The sequence below is a fragment of the Nerophis lumbriciformis genome, linkage group LG34, assembly GCF_033978685.3.
Source record: "Nerophis lumbriciformis linkage group LG34, RoL_Nlum_v2.1, whole genome shotgun sequence".
Lineage (NCBI taxonomy): Eukaryota > Metazoa > Chordata > Actinopteri > Syngnathiformes > Syngnathidae > Nerophis > Nerophis lumbriciformis.
Genome location: NC_084581.2, coordinates 14,762,497 through 14,789,866, shown reverse-complemented (window position 1 = coordinate 14,789,866; position 27,370 = coordinate 14,762,497). Strand labels below are relative to the sequence as shown.

At 40.9% G+C, this 27,370-nt stretch overlaps 1 protein-coding gene and 1 pseudogene across 1 annotated transcript; both read right to left on the bottom strand.

Annotated features, from left to right (window-relative positions):
* Window positions 1-5,288: 5,288 nt before the first annotated feature.
* LOC140677527 (uncharacterized) lies at window positions 5,289-10,954 on the bottom strand (annotated as a pseudogene).
* Window positions 10,878-17,155, bottom strand: cenpw (centromere protein W). Its single transcript, XM_061929583.2, has 3 exons — window positions 16,987-17,155; window positions 16,789-16,902; window positions 10,878-11,638 (listed from the first exon to the last, which is right to left on the bottom strand). The coding sequence occupies exons 1-3, from the start codon at window positions 17,071-17,073 to the stop codon at window positions 11,612-11,614; spliced, it is 228 nt and encodes a 75-aa protein (XP_061785567.1). The 5' UTR covers window positions 17,074-17,155; the 3' UTR covers window positions 10,878-11,611.
* Between the last annotated feature and the right edge of the window lie 10,215 nt (window positions 17,156-27,370).

Sequence of the window (27,370 nt, the reverse complement as noted above, 5' to 3'; positions counted from 1 at the left end):
GTAACGTTTATGACAACCTTTTTTCCAAAACACAATATAGAATGTGAGATATAACAGCATAATGCATACATTTATCATTTGTTTTCAAAACGGTTACAAAAAGTTGGACCCCAAAAATTTACTGTGGCACCCCATTTTTATGACTTGATGGGGTCCCTAGGACCCCATTTTGAAAATACCTAGCGCCAACACTGATGGCGTATTGGTGCATTCAAAACTGCAGCAGGTGGCTGTGGCCTGCGGGCCGGTTCTAATACTAATCAAATATCATCCCGGGGGCCATAGATAATTCATTCGCGGGCCGGATCTGACTCAGCAGATTTGGTCACATTTTCAGTAGACCCATAATAAATTCATAAAAGAACCAAACTTTATGAATGTTTTTTGTGACCAACAAGTATGTGCTCCAATCAATCTATCAATAAAAACAAGAGTTGTAGAAATGATTGGAAACTCAAGACAGCCATGACATTATGTTCTTTACAAGTGTATGTAAACTTTTGACCACGACTGGATGTATAACCATTAGAACAGTACTTCTTATATAGTGGGGTGGGCATGATAAGGTGTCGGGGGGCGTGAGAAGACAATATAAAAGTCTTCAGCTAGGTGGCATGCAGGTGCTGGTGCCAGAAACACAGAGTGGTTTGTATGGATAGACAAACAAATATCAAGTTTTCAATCGTAGTTCAATTTAAGGGGGGCGTACAAAAAAAAATGTCACCAAGTGGGGGCATGACAAAACATAACTGAGAAGTAATCGTCTAAAGTAACAGTATTACTTGAGGCTACTATATTCACCTCTGCACCTAGCTGCGTAAACGATTCCATTTCAGTATAAAAGCGCAAGATTATTTTTGCTTTTTTCTGACTAACTAAAACGGGTCCTCGTGACCCACTAGCTGAGAATCACTGCTCTACATGCTCGCTGATCAGAGGCTACCCATACATGTCATTAAAATAGACTTTACATATGCTGCAGGCTGTTTCTAATAAAGTGGCCCGTGTCTCACTTCAACATCCCGTCTGAGGTGACAGACCCGGGAATAGACGATGTCATCATCATTGTACACGCGTTATGCCCAGAATACCACCTTTACAGGTTTCAGATGTCATCATCACGGTGATGCATCGCCGTTATAAATGGTTCAGCAGTAGCGACTCAGGCTTAGCGAGGCGGAGTCACTTGATAGGCTGTGGTGGCGCAAGCTCGATGAAACCGTAGTCACGGTAGCCGCGGTGAAGTCATTCCTGTGATGGCTGCCAGCACCCTTGACATACATTTAACGTACATGCACAACCTCCAAATCTGCACTCAAATACGGTTGTGATGACAGATTTAAAGCAGTGCAGCATGAATGTTCAGGCCATAAGAGTGCATAATGGAAGATTGATTGGTCTTAAATAATCCTGCACAATAGAGCTATAGATGCCGGCCTCCGAGTGGCGAAATATGTGTGACAGGACTATTCGTGGCGGGTGTGGACACCTAATACTGTGTGCTTGCTGCAATGTGAGGAAAGGGTCTGCAAGGAGGCGTTGGACCACAATGCCACGAAACGACTAATAAGTGCGAGAAAATAAAGCCTTCAATATTGCTCAAAAAGGCTGTGATACTCCAGCTCAATGAGCATCTAAAGCAGGGGTGTCAAACTCAAATACAGAGTGGGCCAAAATTTAAAACTGAACAAAGCCGCGGGCAAAGGTTGAACAAATTAACCTTTTAATAGGGACCCAAACAAGTTTTGCATTGAATATTGAACAAGCAAGGCTTATATAACTTTATAGTGACATGCAAAATCGAATTTCAAATAATAATAAGAATAAGAATAATAATTAAAAAATATCAATGGCATATCAAATACAAATTAAATAAGAATTGAATGCCTCTTTTCTATTTGCAGCCTTCTGAGGTAAATATCAACATTAACTTTTTCCACAGGCTAATAAATTTGAAAATAAAATAACAATGAATAAACCAACCATTCAGGACTTTAAACTGCTCAGTTTGCAACACACTGATCTAATCTGATGTGCCCAAGCCAGATACCTGACATCTTTTCTTGGATGCTAGTTCATTAATGTCGGGGATCAGGCTTTGAGCTGAGGCAACCTTCATTATCCAACGAAGGTGTTCATCAGTCATTATATCCCATAGTCCACCCGGACCACAGTCTTGGGGTTGTGTTTTAAAGGCACTGCCTTTAAGGTCCTCTACGAGCTGTCGTCACGTCCACTTTTCATCCATTCTAACAACGTGTCGGCCCAGTCACAAGATATGTGCGGGAGTCTCCCGGGAGGGTTGGCAAGTATGAGAATTAGCGGTGAATGCGGTGTTATCGCGGCACCGACGCTGTATATAATTGGCGGGCCAGCTCTAGTGTTAATTTGATATCGCCTCAAGGGCCAAGTGAAATTACACGGCAGGCCAAATTTGGCCCGCGGGCCAGAGTTTGACACCCATGATCTAAAGTAATAACTCCACCAACACGTTTTACTTTTTTGTGATTAAGTGTCATTAGCTAGCTTAAGCAATGTTGCTCGCAAGCCTAACAAGCGTAGCACAGCACAACAGCGCGTCAATGTAAAGAATGGAAGCAGAGAGTGGTGAGGACGGCGGAAAAGATCATCAGGACTTTTCTTCCTCCTATCCAGGAAATTGCAAAAAGCCGCTGCCTGACCAGGGCTCAGGAAATCTGCAAAGACTCCTCCCACCCCCACCAAGGACTGTTTTCACTGCTGGACTCTAGAAAGAGGTTACGCAGCCTCCGGAGCAGAACCTCCAGGTTCTGTAACAGCTTCTTCCCTCAGGCCATAAGACTCTTGAACGCATCATAATAATCCCCTCAATTCCCCCCAAAAACGGATTAACTCGCTGGAATATAAAGACAATATAACAGCGTTCGTTACGTCTCGTCTCGACTACTGTAACGTATTATTATCGGGTCTCCCTATGTCTAGCATTAAAAGATTACAGTTAGTACAAAATGGAAGTGGAAAATGAAAGAAAGTTTGATCATATTACGCCTATACTGGCTCACCTGCACTTGCTTCCTGTGCACTTAAGATTTGACTTTAAGGTTTTACTATTTATGTATAAAATACTACACGGTCTAGCTCCAGCCTATCTTGCCGATTGTATTGTACCATATGTCCCGGCAAGAAATCTACGTTCAAAGAACTCCGGCTTAATTATTAGTGATTCCTAGAGCCCAAAAAAAGTCTGCGGGCTATAGAGTGCTTTCTATTGGGGCTCCAGTACTATGGAATGCCCTCCCGGTAACAGTTAGAGATGCTACCTCAGTAGAAGCATTTAAGTCCCATCTTAAAACTCATTTGTATACTCTAGCCTTTAAATAGCCCCCCTTTTTAGACCAGTTGATCTGCCGTTTCTTTTCTTTTCTGCTCTGCCCCCCTCTCCCTCGTGTAGGGGGGGGCACGGATGAAGTGCTGGCTGTCCACAGTCAGGACCCGGGGTGGACCGCTCGCCTGTGCATCGGTTGGGGACATCTCTGCGCTGCTGACCTGTCTCTGCTCGGGATGGTCTCCTGCTGGCCCCACTATGGACTGGACTCTTACTATTATGTTAGATCCACTATGGACTGGACTTTCACAATATTATGCTAGATCCACTCGACGTCCATTGCACCGGTCGCCCTGGGGGGGGGGGGGGGGGGGGTCACCCACATCTGCGGTCCTCTCCAAGGTTTGTCATTGTCATCCCACTGGGTTGAGTTTTTCCTTGCCCTGATGTGGGATCTGAACAGAGGATGTCGTTGTGGCTTGTGCAGCCCTTTGAGACACTTGTGATTTAGGGCTATATAAATAAACATTGATTGATTGATTGATATAACATACATCCATAAACGTGGATGCATATGCAAAAGTGCAATGTATTTATCTGTACAGTATTCTATTCATTTATATCTGCACCTTATTGCAGATATAAATAAGGTGCACTGCAACGAGCTAATGCAACAAAATTGTGTTCTTATCTGTACTGTAAAGTTCAAATTTGAATGACAATAAAAGGAAGTCTAAGTCTCTTTAACAAGTTTTGCTTTTTCTTTGCCTTTTTTCCGACTGTTATTAGCTAGCTAGAGTCTTGTGGCTAACGTAACTAACAAGCGTCGCATAGCCAAGCAGAACACATTCATGGCACTGGCGCGTGGAGCTTTTTTGTTGTTGCTTTTTTTGCCTCGGTGAGTGTATGGCAAACTCGCTAGCCGTATTGACCCCGCACTGATGATACTGTGTTGGTGTTTGACAACAGTCACCTGTCACTACAATTGATCTACAAATGAAATCAGTAGTTCGCAATATAATTGTTTTTGTTTTTTAACAAATAGAAAGGAATATTAAATGCAGAACTCTGGTCAATGAGCCAAATAGGAAACAAGAAAAGATGAACATTTACCTTATTTGGTGCTATAATATCAAAATAATGCAAAACTTCAGATTTTTTCTTTTTTCTTAGTTCCATTCAGATAGATTATGGTGACGAGAAACGATTGCCCCTCCTCCTATTTCATAAGTCCATCCATCCATTTTCTACCGCTTATTCCTTTCGGGGTCGCGGGGGGTGCTGGAGCCTATCTCAGCTACAATCGGGCGGGAGGCGGGGTACACCCTGGACAAGTCGCCACCTCATCGCAGGGCCAACACAGATAGACAGACAACATTCACACTCACATTCACACACTAGGGCCAATTTAGTGTCGCCAATCAACCTATCCCCAAGTGCATGTTTTTTGGAGGTTTGAGGAAGCCGGAGTACCCGGAGGGAACCCACGCAGTCACGGGGAGAACATGCAAACTTCACACAGAAAGATCCCGAGCCCGGGATTGAACCCAAGACTACTCAGGACCTTTGTATGAGCTAGAAATTGTGAGCGAAAGAAGTGCTTCCTGATAAATTTCAAGGTCTGCAAATTGAAAGTTGAGAGCGTAAGCTAATTCGCTAAAAGTTTGAGGTGTCAGCTCATTGTCCAGCGTGACTATTAAAGGAGAGCTGTTGTTCAAAATAAATTTTTCTTACCTATTGGTCGCTGTTTTTGTGTATTTGTGATCTGCATAAGTCCCAAAAATGTTAAATCAAACTATGGAGGCATAGCGGAGACATTTATAAAACAATCTTGCCTTCCTTCTTACATTGTTTGGAATATGCACAATTTATTACATTTTTCCCAATTGGGACATCAGCGGATTATCCACAAAGTATATAGTAGATATTTACCCAATGTGCTTTGTGCAAATCCGCATTGTAGTCCGACGCTGTAGTCAATAAGCTCCTTCTTTTTCTCAATCCTCTTGTTGTGGGGCAGACTGGCTCGTACGTTCACATGCCTCCTCCGCTGTTGCCATTTCTAAAAAAAAAAAGTAGCATATAACTTATATCTAACTTATCTGTCAGTATAGACTTGATATGAAAGCATAAAAACTACAGCAAAGATGACAGTAAGAAGACGCATGTTCCACAGACCCCACTGACTGAACTCATTGTCCACCATATGGTTTGGGAAGTGAGGTTTACACGACACAGTCACACTAGCAGGCATCTGTTACTCATACTGTGCTTAACTTTTTTATCTTACACTAGTCTGTTGATTTGCCATGCCTGCTTATTGTTTTATGTTAATACAAAAAAAATCATCAAAGCAAATCAGTTTATGTAGAACTTGCAGGGATCCATTGTGTATGGAGCACATGGTATCATAATAAATGTCTCCTGTCTGTCTGTGTCTTTGGCCAAGAAGCTATGTCTGTGTATGATTGTAGTATATATAACCCAGCACATATAGTTCAGACCCCAGCAAGGAGCACTCAGTGACCTTATCCTTCCTCAGCTGGCTGGCCTATCTCACGGTGTCGTTGTCTCCTCCTAAACATGCCAGAGGGCTTCACATCTGTTGTCCCAACATGATCCCCTGTCCCATGCCTTGATATATTCCTCATGCTTGCATGTTCCATCTCTTTTACCAAGACTATATGTGTCAAGCCTCACAGCAGGGAAACTAGGTTGACACCCTGGAATAGCAGCGAACACTCGTTCATCATCACGTCTCCGTCTCCATCATGTCATTGTTCTCTTGACCAGTAAATAGATGTAATAGCACCTACAAAAACACAATTAATTAGAAAAATATTTATAAAATAATTAAGTTATTTAAAATATTTGTTCATATTTTTTTGTTGTCAACAAAGCAAATATAAATATACAGATAATACTAACAAATGATCATGTATAACAAATGTAATAAATCTAATTGTGTGTCTTGCTTACTTTTACTTACTTACTTACGCCTACTATCCCTTCTGGGGCACAGCAACAAGTGATCTCCAGGCATTTCTGTCTTGGGCTGTTCTCTCCAGTTGGGTCCAGGTCATCTTCATGGTCTTCGTGTCTGCCTCCAGGTCTCTGCGCCAGGTGTTTCTGGGACGGCCCTTTTTCCGCTTGCCCTGCGGGTTCCATACTAGGGCTTGTCTAGTAATGGTATTTGTGGGCTTACGCAGAGTGTGGCCTATCGAGCACCATCTGCGTTTCTTAATTTCCACTTCCGCGGGAAGCTGATTTGTCCTTTGCCAGAGTTCAGTATTGCTGATGGTTTCTGGCCATCGGATGTGGAGAATCTTCCGCAGGCAGCTGTTGGTGAAGACCTGCACTTTTTTGACGGTGTCAGTTATTGTTCTCCAGGTCTCTGCTCCATATAAGAGGACTGCTTTGATGTTGAAGTTAAAGAATCTGACTTTGGTGTTGAGGGTCAGTTCTTTCGAGATCCAAATGTTACACAGTTGGGTAAATGCAACACCTGCCTTCCTGATTCGTGCGTCTGTGCCGCCCTGTTTGTCAATCACACTGCCAAGGTAGGTGAAGGATTCAACCTCTTCCAACTCCTCTCCATCCAGCGTGATTGCTCTGGTGCTTTTGAGGATCTTGGTCTTGCCTTTGTGGATGTTGAGTCCTACTTTTGCCGAAGTGCATGCCACATTGTTGATCTTCTCCTGCATCTACAGTTGGGTGTGTGAAAGTAGTGCCAGATCGTCGGCATAGTCCAAGTCGTCCAGTTGTGCCCAAGGTGTCCACTGAATCCCGTTCCTTTTCTGTGCGGTGGAGGTCTTCATTATCCAGTCAATGGCTAGCAGGAAGAGGAGAGGCGAGAGAAGACAGCCCTGTCTGACCCCAGTCTTCACTTGGGATGGCTCAGTTAGCTGTCCTCCATGGACCACCTTACATGTCAATCCCTCATAGGAGTTCCTGATGATGGAAACAATCTTGGTCGGCACCCCCATAATGTCGGAGGAGCTTCCAGAGTGTATCTCTGTCTAGACCGTCAAAGGCTTTCTCATAGTCAACAAAGTTGATGTACAGGGACGAGTTCCACTCGATTGATTGCTCTACTATAATGCGCAAAGCTGCAATCTGGTCTGTGCAGGATCGGTCCTTGCGAAAACCAGCTTACTCATCTCGCAGTTATACGTCAATGATGTCTTTCATCCGATTCAAGATGACTCCGTTGAAAACTTTCCCAGGCATTGATAGCAGTGTGATCCCTCTATAATTTGCACAGTCGCTGAGGTCTCCTTTTTTTGGGATCTTGATTATGTAACCCTTTTTCCAATCTCTTGGCACTTCTTCTTCCTCCCATATTTTCCTGAAGAGTGGGTGAAGCATCTTCACTGTGCTTTCCATATCGGACTTCAGTGCTTCCGCAGGAATGTTGTCCGGTCCTGCAGACTTTCCATTTCTTAGCTGCTTGACAGCCTTCTTGATCTCTTCAGTGGTTGGGGCGATGTAAGCTATAGGCAGTTCGTCAGCCTGAGTGATGTCTGGTGTATCCTGTGGCGCTGGCCGGTTTAGAAGTTATTTGAAGTACTCCCTCCATCTGTTTTTCTGTTGTTCCTCTGCCGCTATCAGTCTTCCCTCTTTGTCCTTCACTGGTCGTTCTGGTTTGCTGTACTTTCCTGCTAGCTTCCTGTTGATGTTGTATAGTTCTCTCATGTTTCCCTCTCTTGTTGCTTGCTCTGCCTCTGTTGCCAGGTTGCCCATATACCTTCGCTTATCTGCTCGGATGCTTTTATTCACAAGCTTGTTTCCTTCTGTGTACCGGTACCTTTCTTGTGCCTTGGCCTTTTCTGCACGTGTTCTGCTGTTGTTCACTGCCACCTTCTTCTCTTGGATCGTTTGCAGACTGTCCCCTGAGATCAAATCCTTGTGCTGGTTCTTCTTGGGGCCGAGCACTTCCTGGCAGGTAGATATTACAGCTTCTTTTGTCTCCTTCCACCTGCTCTACAGGGTATGCACATCCTCTTCAAGTAACTCCTCTAGGACTTGGAATTTGTTGCTTAGTGTTACTCTGAACTCTTGTAGCTTGCTGGGGTCTCTCAGGAGAGCTGTGTTGTGTCGGTGTTGTATTCTGTGTGCCATCATCCAGTTCTTTCTCAGCTTCAGCTTGGTAAAGGTCTGAGGCCACATCTGCACCTTTCTTTACACTTACATCCTGCATGTTGACATGGTCAATCTGGTTCTCTGTTTTGTGGTCTGGCGATACCAAAGTAGCCTTGTGGAATAGGGATGATGTTCGAAAACCGGTTCTCCCAATGCTTCGATAAGAAAAGAACCGATTCCATGGATTCGAATCTCTTTTTGAGAACCGGTTCCCATTATCGAAGCCACTATACCGTATTTTCGCGACCATAGGGCGCACCGTATTAAAATGCGCCGTGTCAGTTACGGGTGCTATTTCTGTATTTAACACATAAATAAGGTGCAGCGTATTTTTGGGCGCAGGCATGGTTAAACATACGCTAGCTTAAAACATACGCAAGCATGCATGGACGCTGTTTTAAAAAGGCAGCAGGAGCAAAGCTGAGTTCGGTTGTACTTTATTGAAGTATTTATCAATGTACTCACATTATTTTTTGATCAATCCTCATCCACAAATCCATCAAAGTTCTCATCTTCTGTGTCCGAAATGAACAGCTGGGCAAGTTCTCCATCAAACACGCCAGATTCCCTCTCCTCATTTTCAAAGTCAGTCTCGTTGCCGTGGGGCTCCTCGGAAAAGATGCCGGCTTTTGCGAAAGCTCAAACAACAGTGCAAGCAGACACGTTAGCTCAAGCATCCTCGAACCATTCACAAATTGTGGCATAACTCGCCCGACGCTGCCTCCCAGTTTTCGTGAAGCTGTGTTCGTCTGTCATCCATCGCTCCCATGACGCTCACAACTTCACTTTGAACGTCCTGTTTACACCCATGTCCAGCGGTTGGAGTTCCTTCGTCATGCCTTAATGATGACTCTAAGTGGAAACTTTTCTTTCGGCTTCGTTTTCCCCTTGAAAATCACCATAGGTGGCAGTTTCTGTCCATTAGCATAGCAAGCTAGCACAACTGCCCCGTTGTGCGTATCGATTCACTACCGTGCTGGTCCCCTTCTTCTCCACAGTGTGCTTCAACGGGATGTCGAAAGCGAGCGGCATCTCGTCCATGTTGGTGATGCGTTTGTCTGCAATTTTTTAAATTTACAACGCACATAGCAGCACTGTATGCTCACTGGGGGCGTACCCTTAGCATCCTCTCTCACCTGAAACCTTCAACCTTTAACATTCGCATGCTGTCCTCAGTCACGTCCGCCTTTCCTCCATATAAACATCGTGCTGGCCCAGTCACATAACATCTACGGCTTTTGGAACTCAGTGCACACACAACAACCGATCTGGATTCGATAAAAAGATTCGATAATGGCATCAACATCGATAATTTCTTAACGAACATCATCCCTATTGTCGATGTTCTTATGGGGAAAAACACTGCCGCCAAAGTTTAAGTTGTTCGTAGAGCGCAAGTCCGCCAGCCTCCCCCCATTTATATTCATGGTCCCCAATCCATGTTTTCCCATGATCTCTTCATACCCTGTGTTGTCCCCTCTAATCTTGGCATTTAGGGCTCCCATCAGGACTGTGATGCCCCTCTCTGGATGAGTTCTACAATGGACTGCAGCCTGTTGTAGAAATGATCTTTGTCTTCTTCCTTACCGTTGTTGGTCGGAGCGTAGCGTTGTATGATATTCATAGTGATCTTCTTTTTCTTTGTTCGGAAGGATGCAGCGATGATCCTCGGGCTATGTGCTTCCCATCCTATAAGCACTCTCTGCGCTATTTTATACAGCATCAGTGCCACTCCTTGGGTGTGGGGGGCATTGTCCTCTTCGTGTCCAGAGTACAGTAGCATCTCTCCAGAGGCCAGTCGTTTATGTCCAGACTGTCTCACTTATTCCAAGCAGAGTGAGATTGTAATTCCTCATCACAGAGGCAACTTGCTTTCAGCAGACAGGAAATCTTGTAATCATCCATTTCGCGTACATAAAATTGGATATCTTAAAAATATTTAAACAGTATGGTATTATTTAAAAATTATTATTATTATTTTTTTTTTTAATATGTGAGTCAACAATGGCAATTAGAAAAGCAGTATTTAAACGCTAAGACATTTTTTATTATAATTTCAATATGGATTGCTGAAGGCTAATTACCAGTAATATTTGCATTGTGTTGAAATATACTGAAATGTGCCTGCAGGAAAAAAAAGATTTTGGTTATATAAACTATTACAAAAGAGAAAACACTCATTTAAAAAAAAAAAAAAACAGAGGATCATATTTGTTGCTCAACAGCTCTATCTTGTGGTGTACAAAATAGGCCTGATGACGAGTGGAGTTTTTTCCCACGTCTTAAGATTTCAGGATTATTCCAAATTGATACAAAATGTAATTTTAAAAATTAACAAGCAGTACAAAACACCAGTAGTTTGTTGTCTCGGTTTATTATATGGTCATTTTAATAAGAAAATCAGTAATAACATCAAATGAACATAGCAAACTTGATTAAGTAGTTCTTTAATAGTTGAGAAAGCTAAACAGAACATGACAATGAGTCATTTACCGCTTGGCCCCACATTTTATCAGACAAAATAACATGTTTTTTAAAAACAAATTAAGTGCAAATGAAGATGTAGATGTAGTTGACTGGTCCCATGGCATAATGTCAAGGGTGATATTCCTTCCATCCATCCATCCATCCATTTTCTACCACTTGTCCCTTTCGGGTCGCGGGGGATGCTGGAGCCTATCTCAGCTGCATTCGGGCAGAAGGCGAGGTACACCCTGGACAAGTCGCCACCTCATCGCAGGGCGGGTGATATTCATCAACAAAAATAGTACCGGTATGTAGATTGTGATCAACATGTTGCTTAACATAATCAAATTTGCCCAGTTAATTAAAAAAAAAAAGTCCGTCCGTTAGCAAGGCTATTTCCTGGTTGATGGAGAATGATGGAACAAAATGTAAAAGGGGAACAACAACAATTTTAATTACCATATGTTATTCCTTGCTGCAGGAGAAAAAAAAATCTAAATCAGCTTCTTGCTGTACTCATAAAAGTTGGCAGGGTAAGGTACACTTGCATCACTTTACAGTAATGCCTGTCAATATCCGCAAAGAGGACTGAACATAGTTCTTGGAAAAATTTAGCTTGGTGAGAAAAATTCAATAAAATATATCTTTAAAAGCTGGATAGGAAACATTTCAGAGTGTACAAAAATACATTCATGGTCTTCATCCTCGTGCCTTTTTCAGCATTTTCTGTGAAGAAGTCATACAAATCATTATTATATTAAATGATATATTAAATATATCAGCAACCACTATAAGACAAAAACTGTACAGTAGAGCAGAGGTGTCCAACGTACGGTCCGGGAGCTATTTTTGCCCACGGCTAGTTTTTTTATTGGCCCTTGACATGTTCTGAAAATGAAATTAATTAATTATTAATGATGTATATCAAACACCAACAGTGGTTTGCTTTGTCCCTCATAACAGAAGAAGCTAAGATAACAATGCTGTCTTTACTTTTAAATAGCTTAGCATATACAAAGGGCATATTTGAAAAATTAAAAAGTTAAAAAAAGTATCAAAATGGCCCCGTGAATTCTTTCATTTTTCAGTATGCGGCCATTGTTGGAAAAAGTTTGGACACCATAGCAGTGGATGGTTCTTGTGACAAAATTTAATTAAATAAACTTAAACAATTCAAACAGAAGCTTATTTACACTAAGTAATTTATAAAATTGTATATTACATCATTTGAATGTCAAACACAACCAGAAGGTATAGGGTTTCTGCAGGTTTCAGCAAGTCTAATGTTATACTTTTTAATGCCCCTTAAAATTAATTGAATGCCCATGTCCTGCTGCAGATAATTATTATATACAAAAGTTTACAATTGTCTGAAAAGAGACAATTGTAAGCTTTCAACAATAATATTGAATAGTTGAAAAGTTTACCATTAACTGTTACTCTGTAGTGAATTAGAATTGACTCACAAGACTGTTTTATGTGAGTGTTTATTTCTATATTCATTTATTTTATACAGAAGTTGCTTTGTTGGTCATGCCAAAGAAATCTGACAATGTTAACTGCTGCCTGCCTTTAATCACCGACTTGTGATTAGCTAATAGCATGTGTGATTTCACCACGTTGATGCCCATTTAGCAAAGTGTGGAGGTCTTTTTGTACATACCGGTACTGCAGTACTCCTCTATGGGTTTACCAATGACAGGCGTTAACCAGCGCTCACTAATGATAACAAAGGAAACCAAAAGGTAATTAAAACTTCCCACATCCTAAAATACATTTTGAAGACAATTTACAACAGATACATTTTTTTTAAATTATGCTTTTATTTGTTCAATTTTATTTTGTTATCCCTTACACATTTTTTCATATTGTTTTGGGCATTCTTTTTGTATGGTAGTGTTGTTCCAATGTCTTAATTACCGTTTAAAAATTAGGGAAACATTTTTTTCGATGTACATATTGTGAAAATATGTTTACTTGTTCTGATTGTTTGAATTGTGTGTGTCATATTGTTGTTGAAATAAAGTTAAGAGAGAGAAAACAAGAGCTGTCATTGGTCAGCTTGTTATGACATTATTTCAGGGGCTCACACAGTCCCTGAAATCCATATCCATTCGCAAACGCCTTCTCCTACAGTTTTGAAGCAATGTGCACGTTGTCTATGAATGTTTTCATTTATCAAGGTCAATGAATTCTCAGGGCATTCAACCGATCTTAACTTGACCGTTTGGTTTGTCTTAGAAGATGTTTTGCCTCTCGTCCAAGTAGGCTTCATCAGTTCATGCTTATAGACTTTAGATTGGTCAGATCTGGTCTTAGACTTAGATTAGTCTAATCACTTTGGAATGCTATTTTAGATTAGCATGTTGCTATGGGGGTCACATAGTTCATTTTTGTGTGAATTTTACATGATTTTTATTGTTAATCTTTGGCCCGGGGACTTGTTTTCCTTTCATTCGTCCTTTTAATGAGAATAATACTGTAATAATAATAATAATCATAATAATAATAACAATGTAATGATAATGGAGCTGTGTAGTGTGTAAATCCAGTTATGAATAATTTTGACTGTGACGTGCACATTAGAGATGACATAGCCTCTACGTTGGGGTATACCGAAAACCCACACATACTGATCAATACCTACTTTTTGACTCACACCCCCCACCCGAACACAAACTGGCCGTTATTAGAACCTACAACACAGAGCTAATAATGTTTCCACCAGCCCACAGGCCAAAGAGAAAGAGCATCGGCATTTGAGGGAAGCCCTCAAAACCTGTAGTTACCCCTGCTGGTCGTTTGTGAAAAGTGCATCCAGTTCCAGAAATAACAAGAACAGAGTGGTTGAGTAGGAAAATGGTGACAGATGCAAAAATATTGTCATTCCATATGGATTAGGTCTATCTGAGAACAGAATAATGTTTAACCAATACAACATCCAGGCACATTTCAAGTCAGGTAACACCCTGACATCTGGTGCATGCTATCCAGTGTAATGATGGATGCACTGATTCATATATTGGGGAAACAAAACAACCACTAAGCCGACACATAGCACAGTATAAAAGAGCTCAACTCTTCATGGTCAAGACTCAGCTGTCTACCTGCACCTCAGGAAAAAACAGCACTCCTTGGAGAACAAAAATGTACAGATTCTGGACAGGGAGGGTAAGAAAGGGGAGTGAGGGAAGCCATCTATGTCAAGGTCGAAAAATACTGCGACACCACCTGTCTCCCACATACAACACTGTCCTTTAAACCCTTCCTAAAAGACTGCAACTTAGCCTCCAACAAATAACAGGAGTTCAAAACATTTTGGTCACAGAAGCTCCTTTGTGCCATTTGTTTACAACGGAAAGGAATACTAACGTGGGTGATTCCGACTGTTTTTGGCTGATAGTGATGATTTACAGCGATCGTTCTGCCACACAATACTTAAACGCTAACGAGGGGAAATTACACTTCAACGATTGTCGTTGGCATTGATCGTTGAATTGCTTGTTTGCATCTCAACAAATGTTTTTCTCACTACAATGGGGCGGAACCATCCTTGCCCAGGCACACTCTTCTGGTGTTGGGAGTGTAAATATATGTTTTTTTGGCACCAGCTATTAGATTAAATCTGACCAATCTAACAGCATGAATTGATAAAGCTTACTTGGAAGAGAGGCGAAACGTCTTTTAAGACAAACCACACAGTCCAGATACGATCAATTGAATGCCCTGAGAATGTACAGGCTAAATGTGATCATTGTATTAAAATGATTAGTTCCAGCTTTAACATTAAATTGAACGTCGCAACCACTACTCCACACAGGAGAACGCGTGGAATATAATTGCAAGTAGGTCCCGCCTGCTCATACTGAAACAAAAATTGTGGATGACTGACAAAAGGCTCACTCTGTTCACGTAATTCCACTGTCAAACGTGATTAGGTGCTAACAGCGATGCACAGAGTGAGACCTCTGTATCCAGTTTGAAAGCCAGAGACTGAGAAAAACCAGACTTAGCAATTAATAGATGACAGCAAACTTAGTACCGGTAAGTTCATTTTCATTTATTGTTCCATGAATTGATATATTGACTATGGTTTCTGGCCTACAATTGTATATATTAAAAAAAAACTCTGGACAACATTTAATGCTTTTGAATGTTATTTAAGGCCTTAATTTTAGCAAAATCCATCGAATGACTTTTAATGACCTTCAGAACCCCTGATGTATAAATTAAAATGGTAAGAGTCAATTCTAGAGATGTCCGATGGCAGTCCGATATTATCGGCAGATAAATGCTTTAAAATGTAATATCGGAAATTATCGGTATCGGTTTCAAAAAGTAACATTTATGACTTCTTAAAACACCGCTGTACAGAGTGGTACACGGACATAGGGAGAAGTACAGAGCGCGAATAAACCTTAAAAGGCACTGCCTTAGCGTGCCAGCCCAATCACATAATATCTACAGCTTTTCACACACACAATAAAGTGAATGCCCCGCATACTTGATCAACAGCCATACAGGTCACACTGAGGGTGGCCGTATAAACAACTTTAACACTGTTACAAATATGCGCCACACTGTGAACCCACACCAAACAAGAATGACAAACACATTTCAGGAGAACATCCGCAACCGTAACACAACATAAACACAACAGAACAAATACCCAGAACCCCTTGCAGCACTAACTCTTCCGGGACGCTACAATATACACCCCCCGCTTCCCCCTACCAAAACCCCGCCCCCCCAGCCCCACCCACTTCAACCTCCTTATGCTCTCTCAGGTAGAGCATGTCCCAAATTCCAAGCTGCTGTTTTGAGGCACGTTAAAAAAAATAATGCACTTTGTGACTTCAATAATAAATATAGCAGTGCTATGTTGGCATTTTTTTCCATAACTTGAGTTGATTTATTTTTGGAAAACCTTGTTACATTGTTTAATGGATCCAGCGAGGCATCACAACAAAATTAGGCATAATAATGTGTTTATTCCACGACTGTATATATCGGTATCGGTAATTAAGAGTTGGGCAATATCGGAATATCAGCAAAAAAAGCCATTATCAGACATCTCTAGTCAATTCCAAAGAAAAACATTGCAAAAATGTTTTCACTAATTAATGTCACAGCGAAATCTGAAATCATTGCACTTATTTATTTATTGAATTATATGTGTGGATTTCATGTTGATTGCACAGTACTATATAAAAAGGTCATGCGATGATTTTTTATGTAAACACAATCCGAATAAACGCCGATTATTTCATTAACTATTACATTTTGTTTATTTCATGACAACTAGATAGATAGCATTTTATCGATTCCTTCAGGAGAGTTCCCTCAGGAAAATTAAAAACTATACTGCGTTATATCATTTTATAAATGAAAATAATTGCATCATAGTGTGTAACCCAGTTGGATACTCATTATCTTGATACACTGCAATGTGGATGGTCATTCATTGTGTACCTGTCCTTAACCTCTAAAGGACTTAGTGGCCACATGGGTGGACAGCCCCTTTTAGCTTGTATTTCCAAAATTGTGTACACTACTGAATTGGGGTCTTATGCCGACATATGGACACGTATACTGCTATCTGGTGGTGTCAGAAGAATATAACATACAATGGAATTTGGAGAAAAAAAAAGTGTAAAAATAAAAATTTGCTTTGTTACTAATGTACATCATATCAAAAGATGATTTTTAGTTTTTATTCTAATTAGGGTCCAATAAGCCCAAATAGCAAAGAGAAATTAAAAAAAAATAATGTAAACAAACAGCTTGGGCCTTAAGAGGTTAAAACAATGCACCACCATCGGGATATGTTACTACATTAGTGTAGGGTCAACTCAAGAAACTGTTTGTGAGCAAACCTTGGAGACGGCTTTGACGTGTCGAGGCTTGATAGTCGCAGATTTCTCCTCAAAAGATTTGGCTTTTGCCTCCTTGGCCAAGTTCTTCAGGAAGAGCATGGGAATGAGCTCAAGCTGCACAACACGACACGGTTAGCTTGTTAGCTAGCATTAGCCGCAACGAGCACTCACAAATATCACCGGCCGTGTCAAACTTACCATTGCTTCAGACGTCAGTCTCACGTTAATGTTGCTTTTCGTCTTGGACTTCACAATTTTTTTCAAATTTGGTGCCTTCTTCAGCATGTTCGAAGAACGTTGTTCAACAGGTCAAACGTAGAAAAACAAATGTACGGTTTCATAAAGCCCGCGTTTGTCACTTCCGATGGTAGAATTTATCTTGGCGTTTCACTTCCGGTTGTAATGTTCGTTGTATCCTAATAGCTTTCCTCAATGTTGTTGAACACATATACGAATAAACATCCTAAATAAATATTATTAAAATATTACTTCAATACAATCAAACGTATTTCTGTCAGAAAAAAATGAATACAACGTTCAAAAAGAAAGCCATTACCACTTTGAAGCAGTAGGTAGCGGTATGGGCTATTTCACCGTGGGAGAGTAGAAGAAGAAAATAAGTCGGTGACCATAGATGTCATATAGGATAGGTTACTATGGTTACTCTGACATCTATGTTGGTGACAGCGTGAACGTTTTGCAATTTCTAAACGAGCAGCTTATAAAAAATACACACATTGTGAGGCTATACTTTATTTGAATGCATTTCTAATACTTTTAATTTTGACTAATGCAAAAATACTGCAGGAAAATCTAACAAATGTCCATCCATCCATCAATTTTCTACCACTTTTCCCTTTTGGGGTCGCGGGAGGTGCTGGAGCCTATCTCAGCTGCATTCGGGCGGAAGGCGCGGTACACCCTGGACATGTCACCGCCTCATCACAGGGCCAACACAGATAGACAGACAACATTCACACACTAGGGCCAATTTTAGTGTTGCAAATCAACCTAGTTCATAAATAAATGCTATATAGTAGGGATGTCCGATAATGGCTTTTTGCCGATATCCGATATTCCGATATTGACCAAACCCTTAATTACCGATACCCATATCAACCGATACCAATATATACAGTCGTGGAATTAACACATTATTATGCCTAATTTGGACAACCAGGTATGGTGAAGATAAGGTCCTTTTAAAAAATAAAAAAAAATAAAAATAAGATAAATAAATTAAAAACATTTTCTTGAATAAAAAAGAAAGTAAAACAATATAAAAACAATTGCATAGAAACTAGTAATTAATGAAAATGAGTAAAATTAACTGTTAAAGGCTAGTACTATTGGTGGACCAGCAGCACGCACAATCATGTGTGCTTATGGACTGTATCCCTTGCAGACTGTATTGATATATATTGATATATAATGTAGGAACCAGAATACTAATAACAGAAAGAAACCACCCTTTTGTGTGAATGAGTGGAAATGGGGGAGGGAGTTTTTTTGGGTTGTGTACTAATTGTAAGTGTATCTTGTGTTTTTTATGTTGATTTAATTCAAAAAAACAACAACAACAAAAACCGATACCGATCATTTCCGATATTACATTCTAAAGCATTTATCGGCCATCTCTACTATATAGTTATATAGTATATGTAGCTACGTAACATAATCACTGACTTGAAGATATATTCTAATTATATTGTTGAAGTCGGCACGTTTAGTGTGTAAATGTGTGACTCGAGCTAACTTGAACAAAGTTTGTTACTGATTGATTGATTGATTGAAACTTTTATTGGTAGATTGCACAGTGCAGTACATATTCCGTACAATTGACCACTAAATGGTAACACCCGATTAAGTTTTTCAACTTGTTTAAGTTGGGATCCATTGATTCATGATACAGATATATACTATCATCATAATACAGTCATCACACAAGTTAATCATCAGAGTATATACATTTAATTATTTACATTATTTACAGGGCTTCACGGTGGCAGAGGGGTTAGTGCATCTGCCTCACAATACGAAGGTCCTGAGTAGTCTTGGGTTCAATCCCGGGCTCGGGATCTTTCTGTGTGGAGTTTGCATGTCCTCCCCGTGACTGCGTGGGTTCCCTCCGGGTACTCCGGCTTCCTCCCACTTCCAAAGACATGCACCTGGGGATAAGTTGATTGGCAACACTAAATTGGCCCTAGTGTGTGGATGTGAGTGTGAATGTTGTCTGTCTATCTGTGTTGGCCCTGCGATGAGATGGCGACTTGTCCAGGGTGTACCCCGCCTTCCGCTCGATTGTAGCTGAGATAGGCTCCAGCGCCCCCCGCGACCCCAAAGGGAATAAGCGGTAGAAAATGGATGGATGGATGGACATTATTTACAATCCGGGGTGTGGGATGTGGAGGGGGGGATTAGGTTTGGTTGATATCAACACTTCAGTCATCAACAATTGCATCTTCGGAGAAATGGACATTGGAACAGTGTAGGACTGACTTGGTAGGATATGTACAGCAAGTAGTGTACATAGAGAGAGAGATCAGAAATTATAAGAATAAGTATCTACATTTGATTATTTACATTTGATTATTTACAATCCGGGCAGGTAGGATGTGGAAGGGAGGGTGTTAGTTTAGGGTTGAAGTTGCCTGGAGGTGTTCTTTTAGTGCGGTTTTGAAGGAGGATAGAGATGCACTTTCTTTTACACCTGTTGGGAGTGCATTCCACATTGATGTGGCATAGAAGGAGAATGAGTTAAGACCATTGTTAGATTGGTATCTGGGTTTAACATGGTTAGTGGAGCTCCCCCTGGTGTTGTGGTTATGGCGGTCATTTACGTTAAGGAAGTAGTTTGACATGTACTTCAGTATCAAGGAGGTGTAGCGGATTTTATAGACTAGGCTCAGTGCAAGTTGTTTTACTCTGTTCTCCACCCTGAGCCAGCCCACTTTGGAGAAGTGGGTAGGAGTGAGGTGTGATCTGGGGTGGAGGTCTAGAAGTAATCTGACTAGCTTGTTCTGGGATGTTTGTAGTCTAGATTTGAGGGTTTTGGAGGTGCTAGGGTACCAGGAGGTGCATGCGTAATCGAAAAAGGGTTGAATGAGAGTTCCCTCTAGAATCTTCATGGTGCTTTTGTTGACCAGAGAGGAGATTCTATAGAGAAATCTCGTTCGTTGGTTGACCTTTTTGATTAGCTTGGTTGCCATTTTATCACAGGAAAGATTAGCCTCTAGAATGGAACTTAGGTAGGCAGTGTTGGGTTAGTTACTGAAAACCAGTAACTAGTTACTTTATTTCAAAAGTAACTCAGTTACTGACTCAGTTACTTAAACCAAAAAAGAATGCGTTACTGTGAAGAGTAACTATTTAGTTACTTATATTTATTTTATTTTTATTTTTAAGACCCCATTTAATGCCCTTTTAGCCTTAATTTCAGTACTGTTATTGCACTGGAGAATAATACAACTGTTGATCAACTTGACATGCATTTGCATTACTGAACTCTGCTAAGCTATGTGGTCTACATACAACACACAAAGACAAAGATATGTTTCAAAGGGCCAATTTGTTTCAGGCCAGAACAAATTGACAAAACTATTTTAAATAGCTGCAACATAACATACATAAGTAACAAACAGCATAATAACAACATAGCTGTAAACCAAGAAAGGCACACACTACATACATAAAGCCTAACCAGGCGTTTTTTTTTATCTCAAGGAATTCTGAAATAAAATCATGTCTGAAGCCCAGAACACTCTACACATTTCCCCAGTTTTAGTTTAGAGATAAGGAAAGATTGGCCTGGCCCACTAGCATCTCTTTATATTTGTGTACTTTATAGTCTAAACATTTCGAGTGATGTGATATATCAAACACTCTAGAAGTCTAGAATGAAAGAGTATATAAGAGAATTGACAGAGGTGTGTACCTTCAGTGTGCAGTGCCTTGTTAAAATCCAGCCGCTGTTGGAGGTGGAGGTGAAGTGTGTATCTCTTTACTAGCTTCGTCGAAGCATGTTGTTTTTGTAGCTGTTTTAGCAGATTTGAATGGTTAGGATAGGATCTTTAATTCAAGACACAACTTACATTCAACTAAAATGTTATTTTCTTTATGTTCGACTTAAGAAAAGTACTGAAAATATCTAAATTTTAAGAAACTCGGCTTCGCCATGATGTCTTGTAAGTAAATACAGACACGCCCCCTCCCACACACACACACTAGAGATGCGCGGATAGGCAAATATTTCATCCGCAACCGCATCAGAAAGTCGTCAACCATCCGCCATCCACCCGATGTAACGTTTGATCAGAACTGCATCCGCCCGCCATCCGCCCGGTATATCTAATATAGACGATGCAAGGCATTAGTGAGGCACCTGCCAACTACTCCGGTTTTCCCGTAATTCGTACGGTTTTCATCAACCTATTCCGGGTTACGGGTGCAGTGATAAAAAATACGGTTTTTCATTAATTTAAAAAAAAAGGGTGAAAACTACGCGAATTGCACCTTGTGCAGACAAGATTTTTCGATCGGACACGGAGGAATTAGCGATGTAAAAGACCACTTTGGGACAAAAAAACACAAGTCTAATGCCGTTGCTAGCGATACAAGTGGAAAACTTTCAACGTTTTTCGTCGCCCAAACAGATTCTTTGGATGTGATTAAATGCCGAAGTTTTATTTACGGAGGCAATAATTGAGCATGGACTTCCAATCGCACTGGCTGATCACATGGGACAGTTACATGTTTGTAATGCAACCTTTGAAAATCATTACGCGGTGATCGCGGTCCCAAAAATAAACTTTTCTTGCATGATAATGTCCAGAAAAATTCGCTTTATATTACTATAGAGTCCTTTTAACGAATGAGTTTGATGGTTTATCACAAACCTTAAATGAAAGAAGTCCTTTCTTCTCCTGCACCTGCATGCGCTTTGGCCTTGCCTCGTGTTTGGTGCGCAATCCTGTCGGCTGTATTTCACAGCACGACATACTGTTAAAAGTGTTTATACTATTTATGCTTTCAAGTCCAAGTTAAAGAAATCTTGTTAAATGTTGACAGCATAACTACCAAAATACAGAAGTATGTCCTTAATATTTTTGCAGTGCTATTTCTGTTGAAAAGTTCAAATGATTACATTAGAGATGTGATGTGCCACTTTTCAAAGTGTCTGATGGCTTAAATTAATTTTCATTAATTTTTCATATTTTGAATTCTTTTGAAAGGCTTACAAAAAAACTACATTTGAATTGTAATTCCATGCTATTGACAGGACTATTAATTTTAATGAAGTTAGCTTACCATGTTTACAGTATGATAATTGTGATAGAAATGTGAATTTTAGGCACAGAATATTTTTTACAATTGAACAAGGCAGTAGATTATACAAGCTTGGACAGAAAGTTAATAATGACACCAATTTTTTTTTTTATGGAATTGTTTAGTACTGTTTTACCATTTGTTTACTGTAAAAAGTGTTTATACTGTTTATACTTTCAATTAACAAATTGAAGTCTTGTGAAAGGTTGACAGGATAACTGGCATTAACTGTCAAAATAATTTCAAACTATTGAAGTTAGCTTACAGAATAAACATGTCAATCAACCCATATGATTTTTGCTGTAATATTTTTGTTTTGAAAAGTCACTGTGACTGATAGAAAAGTGATGGTTTTAGCAACATTTTAACCTGTCTGAATGCTAATAATCATTTTGCGTCGGGGGGCGAAGCCCTGAACCCTCCACCAGGACTTTGTCCTGGACCTACCGGGGCCTGCGGCCCTTGGACCCTGGCTACTAGGTTTTTCTGATTTCAAAAGTTGGCAGGTATGGTGAGGTTATAAAGCTTTTGCCTGTTAAAGAAAGGAGACTGATCCAATGCAGTACAGTCTTTCGCGTGCCACGCTGTCACGACCCAGACGCACACCAGTGCGCAATCATATGGGAGCCGCGCTGAGCGCACTGCGCGCGGAGTGACCCCTGTTACGCGCCCCCGGCAACAGGGGTGGCGGGCAGGTAAGCTGCGCGGGCGGAGCGCGCGGAGTGACCCATGTTACGAGCCCCCGGCCACGGGGGTGGCGGGCAGGTAAGCTGCTTACCTGCTGCGCGTGACGCCGGCCGCGGCGAAGGCGGACGAGGCGGGGTGTCGGTGCGGTGGGCGCGGTAGTGACCCTGGACGTGCGTCGGGCCCTTCTCGCGGATCGCCTCAGCTACGGCTCCCGGTGGGGCCCTCTCGGGGGAAGGGGCCTCGGTCCCGGACCCCGGCGAGGCGTCCCTTCTCCGCTCCGTAAAATGTCCATCTCTTTTCTTTTTTTTTTCTTCTGTTGTGGCATATGCAGCAGGTGCCTGCTCGTTTTTCGTATGTGGGTAACAACATTTAACTATGTATATATATTTCCGAATTGGTTTAACTGCCACCCGCAAAAAAAAAAAAAAAAAAAAAAATATCTAATTGATCCGCCCGACCCGACCCGCACGCGGATAAAATCTTATTTTTTTAAATTTCATCCGCCCGATCCGCGGATAATCCGCGGACTCCGCGGTTGTGCCCGCAAACCGCGGATCTCTAACACACACACACACACACACACACACACACACATACAGCGCGCGGCACGCCTCTTTCTTGTCGCCTCTTCCCCAGCGCTGCAATAAAACACTCAGATCTGTCAGTTTCTAGCCGATACTACATAATAAAATAACGCAAAATAACGCAGTAACACATCATGTAGTAACGGTAACTGAGTTACTGAATATAAAAAATAACGCGTTAGATTACTATTTACCGCCGATAGTAACGGCGTTACAGTAATGCGTTAGTCCCAACAAGGTAGGTGACCTCATCTTTCCTGGTGATAACAATGTCACCCACTTTTATAGTGAAGTCACTGACTTTCTTAAAGTTGATGTGGGACCCAAAAAGGGTGGATTCCGTTTTACCCAGGTGTATGGATAGCTTGTTGTCAGCGAGCCAGATGCAAATTCTACAGAGTTCAGCACTGAGGATTTTCTCCACCTGTGACTTGTCCTTGCCGGCAGGGCCGAGTCATCCGCCAACAGGAACAGTTCACAGTCGCATACTTTCATCATCTTCATTTATAACCTTTTTTCGTTTTTATTACAATTTATTAAAGACATGCACCCGGGAATAGGTTGATCGGCAACACTAAATTGGCCCTAGAGTGTGAATGTGAGTGTGTTGTCTGTCAATCTGTGTTGGCCCTGCGATGAGGTGGCGACTTGTCCAGGGTTTACCCCGCCTTCCGCCCGAATGCAGCTGAGATAGGCTCCAGCACTCCCCGCTACGCCAAAAAAGGGACAAGCGGTAGGAAATGGATGGATGGATGGATGGGAGTCGTGGCAGACAGACGCCCTCTAGTGGCTGTAGTGTTTAAACTCAATCGGCGGGCTCCACATTGCAGCCTGGGGGAGGCTTGTTTTTTATAGGCGTATTTTAAAAATCTAATTAATAAATTATTGTTATATAATCAAACATTTCATGCATTTTCTTTGTCACCTATGATACAAAGCTGCGTTGTAGCTGTTTTGTTCAGATAATGTATTATTGTCACCGTGGATCCTTAGATTTCACAGTATGCAGCCCGATGTGGAAAAAGTTTGGACACCCCACTTGTACATATTTAATAACATAATTGCACTAAACAGTCAGCTGAACAAGCTCTTCATAGATAGCAATCATAATAAAATACACACAAACATGAAATACTGTCAACAAGTACATAAGTCATACCGTCCAAGTAGACTCACTTTTATTGAATGAAGAATGTTCTGCTGTGTAAATAACAAAAAAGTTATGAATATGGAGAAAAAAAATCATGAACATATTAGACAATGTTGATCATCCCAATAAACTGCCTAGTCATAAAGTGTGTGTGAGTACCGGTAAACATGACATGGCATTGTAATCATTAAAAATGTTGTTTTGGTTAGAGCACAATTTGAGTTGTTAGTGATACTTAAACAATATAAATAATCTCACAACTTATTTATAAATTACTTATTCTATAAAGTTTCTATGAAATAGAATTATTCACAACTGGATTCACACGCTCCACAGCTCCATCATCATTATCATTACATTATTATTATTAAAGTATTATTCTCATTAGAAGGACAAATGAAAGGAAAGCAAGACCTCAGGCCAAAGATTCACACTAAAAATCATGTAAAATTCATCATAAAATTCACACAAAAGTGAACTTTTTGTGACCCCCAAAACACATGAAGCAGCACAGTAAAAACCCTGCTAAACTTGTGCTAGATAGCAACATGCTAATCTAAAATAGCATTCCAAAAATGATTTAAAGATCCGAACAGGAACACAATTAAAAATCTAAAAGTGTCCTTGCTACAATTATGACAAATAGAACACAAAAAATGTTCTTCTTTCATTTAGCGGACTCTCTGTCCCGCGTTTGGATGTCAATCACAGTCAGGTAGTTAGCTTACACGCTAACCGCTAATCTGTCAAGTCAAAGAGGAAATATGTCAAAATATGAACGTGCACCTGTGTTAAACCTGCATCCTCATCATCAAGTCCATGCACACCTTAAGACTTGGAAAGTTGATATATGACCTCATGTCACCATAGCAACAGATGCGACCAGTGCTAAGTAAACACACTGAGGTCATCAAAAGATTTAAACCGTCTTGCTTCCTTTGAACGTTTTCACCAAATAAGACATGGATCCATGGCAAACACTGCGTTGCGATACTGAACGCTAGCCGTGTAGCGCCAACATGGCCACTGTGTTGACTCCATGTAGACGCCAAAGTGAGGTAAAGCGTGATCATCAACCGGCGTGCTTATGCCGTAGCTAGTAAGCACGACGTGGGTAGGCATCACGTCGTCTCACCAGTTGGTCACATAATCGTTAAGGTCAAAATTAATGCTTATGCTAACACTGCAGCTGGGCGTGCCTCAATTAATCGCCGAGTGTCCTCATAGTGTTAGATTTGGAGTAGGTTCCTGCCACCTCTCCTTGTCCTTTCTCTGCTCCATATTGTGCACAAGAGCCATTCTGCGCCATGTTCCTAAGGAAACAGCGTAGTGACTACATGCATCTGCCTGTTAAATTAGATATTTGTGCCCCATGAATCCTGCCTAGCAACAAGTGGTGCAAATATGTCACATGACCAGGAAATGGTTGTTGCTATTTCCGTTGTTATGATGAATCGTCAAGTCTGTTGTCTGCGTGCGTGGTGTTGGAGCACATCAGGCGGTAAAAAGGGTAGAGCGTCCATTTTTCTTGTATCAAAACATGTTTTAAAAGGGAAATGTTGACACTATGTTGGTAAGCTAGCATCATAGATCTGATTGTAGAATTATTTATGCCCTAAACATGTTTAAGTGTACTTAAAGGGGCTGTGTGCAACTTGCTCACTGTAAAAAATGTGAAAGCAAAACATATAACAGACACACCATTGGCTAGCTTGTGTTACCATTAGTGGTTTAACAGTGCATGATTGTGTTCAAACGGAAATATATTTTTCACAATTACCGTATTTTTCGGACTATAAGTCGCAGTTTTTTTCATAGTTTGGCCGGGGGTGCGACTTATACTCAGGAGCGACTTATGTGTGAAATTATTATCACATTACCGTAAAATATCAAATAATATTATTTAGCTCATTCACGTAAGAGACTAGACGTATAAGATTTCATCGGATTTAGCGATTAGGAGTGACAGATTGTTTGGTAAACGTATAGCATGTTCTATATGTTATAGTTATTTGAATGACTCTTACCATAATATGTTACGTTAACATACCAGGCACGTTCTCAGTTGGTTATTCATGCGTCATATAACGTACACTTATTCAGCCTGTTGTTCACTATTCTTTATTTATTTTAAATTGCCTTTCAAATGTCTATTCATGGTGTTGGGTTTTATCAAATACATTTCCCCAAAAAATGCGACTTATACTCAGTGAGAGTTATGTATGTTTTTTTTCTTCTTTATTATGCATTTTCGGCCGGTGCGACTTATACTCCGAAAAATACGGTACTAAGTTTGTGTAGTAACATTTTTTACCGGCCCGATTAAAGTGATTGGTGTTTACGACGGTCACTCACCCTGTCTCATCAACACTTACATACAAAAGCAGTCCAAGAGAAGCAACAAACAATTTGCAGTCATGTTATGTCCATGCGGACTGGACACTGGCTGAGAGTTGATGGGCGGCTGAGGGTGGAGTCGGCTCTCTTGGTTGCTTTGTTGGGTCTGCTCCTGTCTCTGGCCATTCTCCCCCCACCCCAGCAGACGATGGCGTGGAACACCACAGAGGCCACCACAGTTTATATGTGTTATTTTTTGAATAATTTTTTTGTTTTACTTTTGTGGCTGTGTGTAGAAGTGGCTGGTTGCATCAGTTCTGCTCTTTTTATGTCTTTAATGTCCTTTGTGTTCTTTGAAGTTACATGTTTCCGTCTTACACACATGCTTATGTGTGCTATGGCTATGAGTTTTTTTTGTAGTTTTTTTCTCCTTGGCCTCAGTCTGGACCCCCTGTCCAGGGGCCCAGGCTTAGACTGAATTTTTTTCTCTCACCCATCC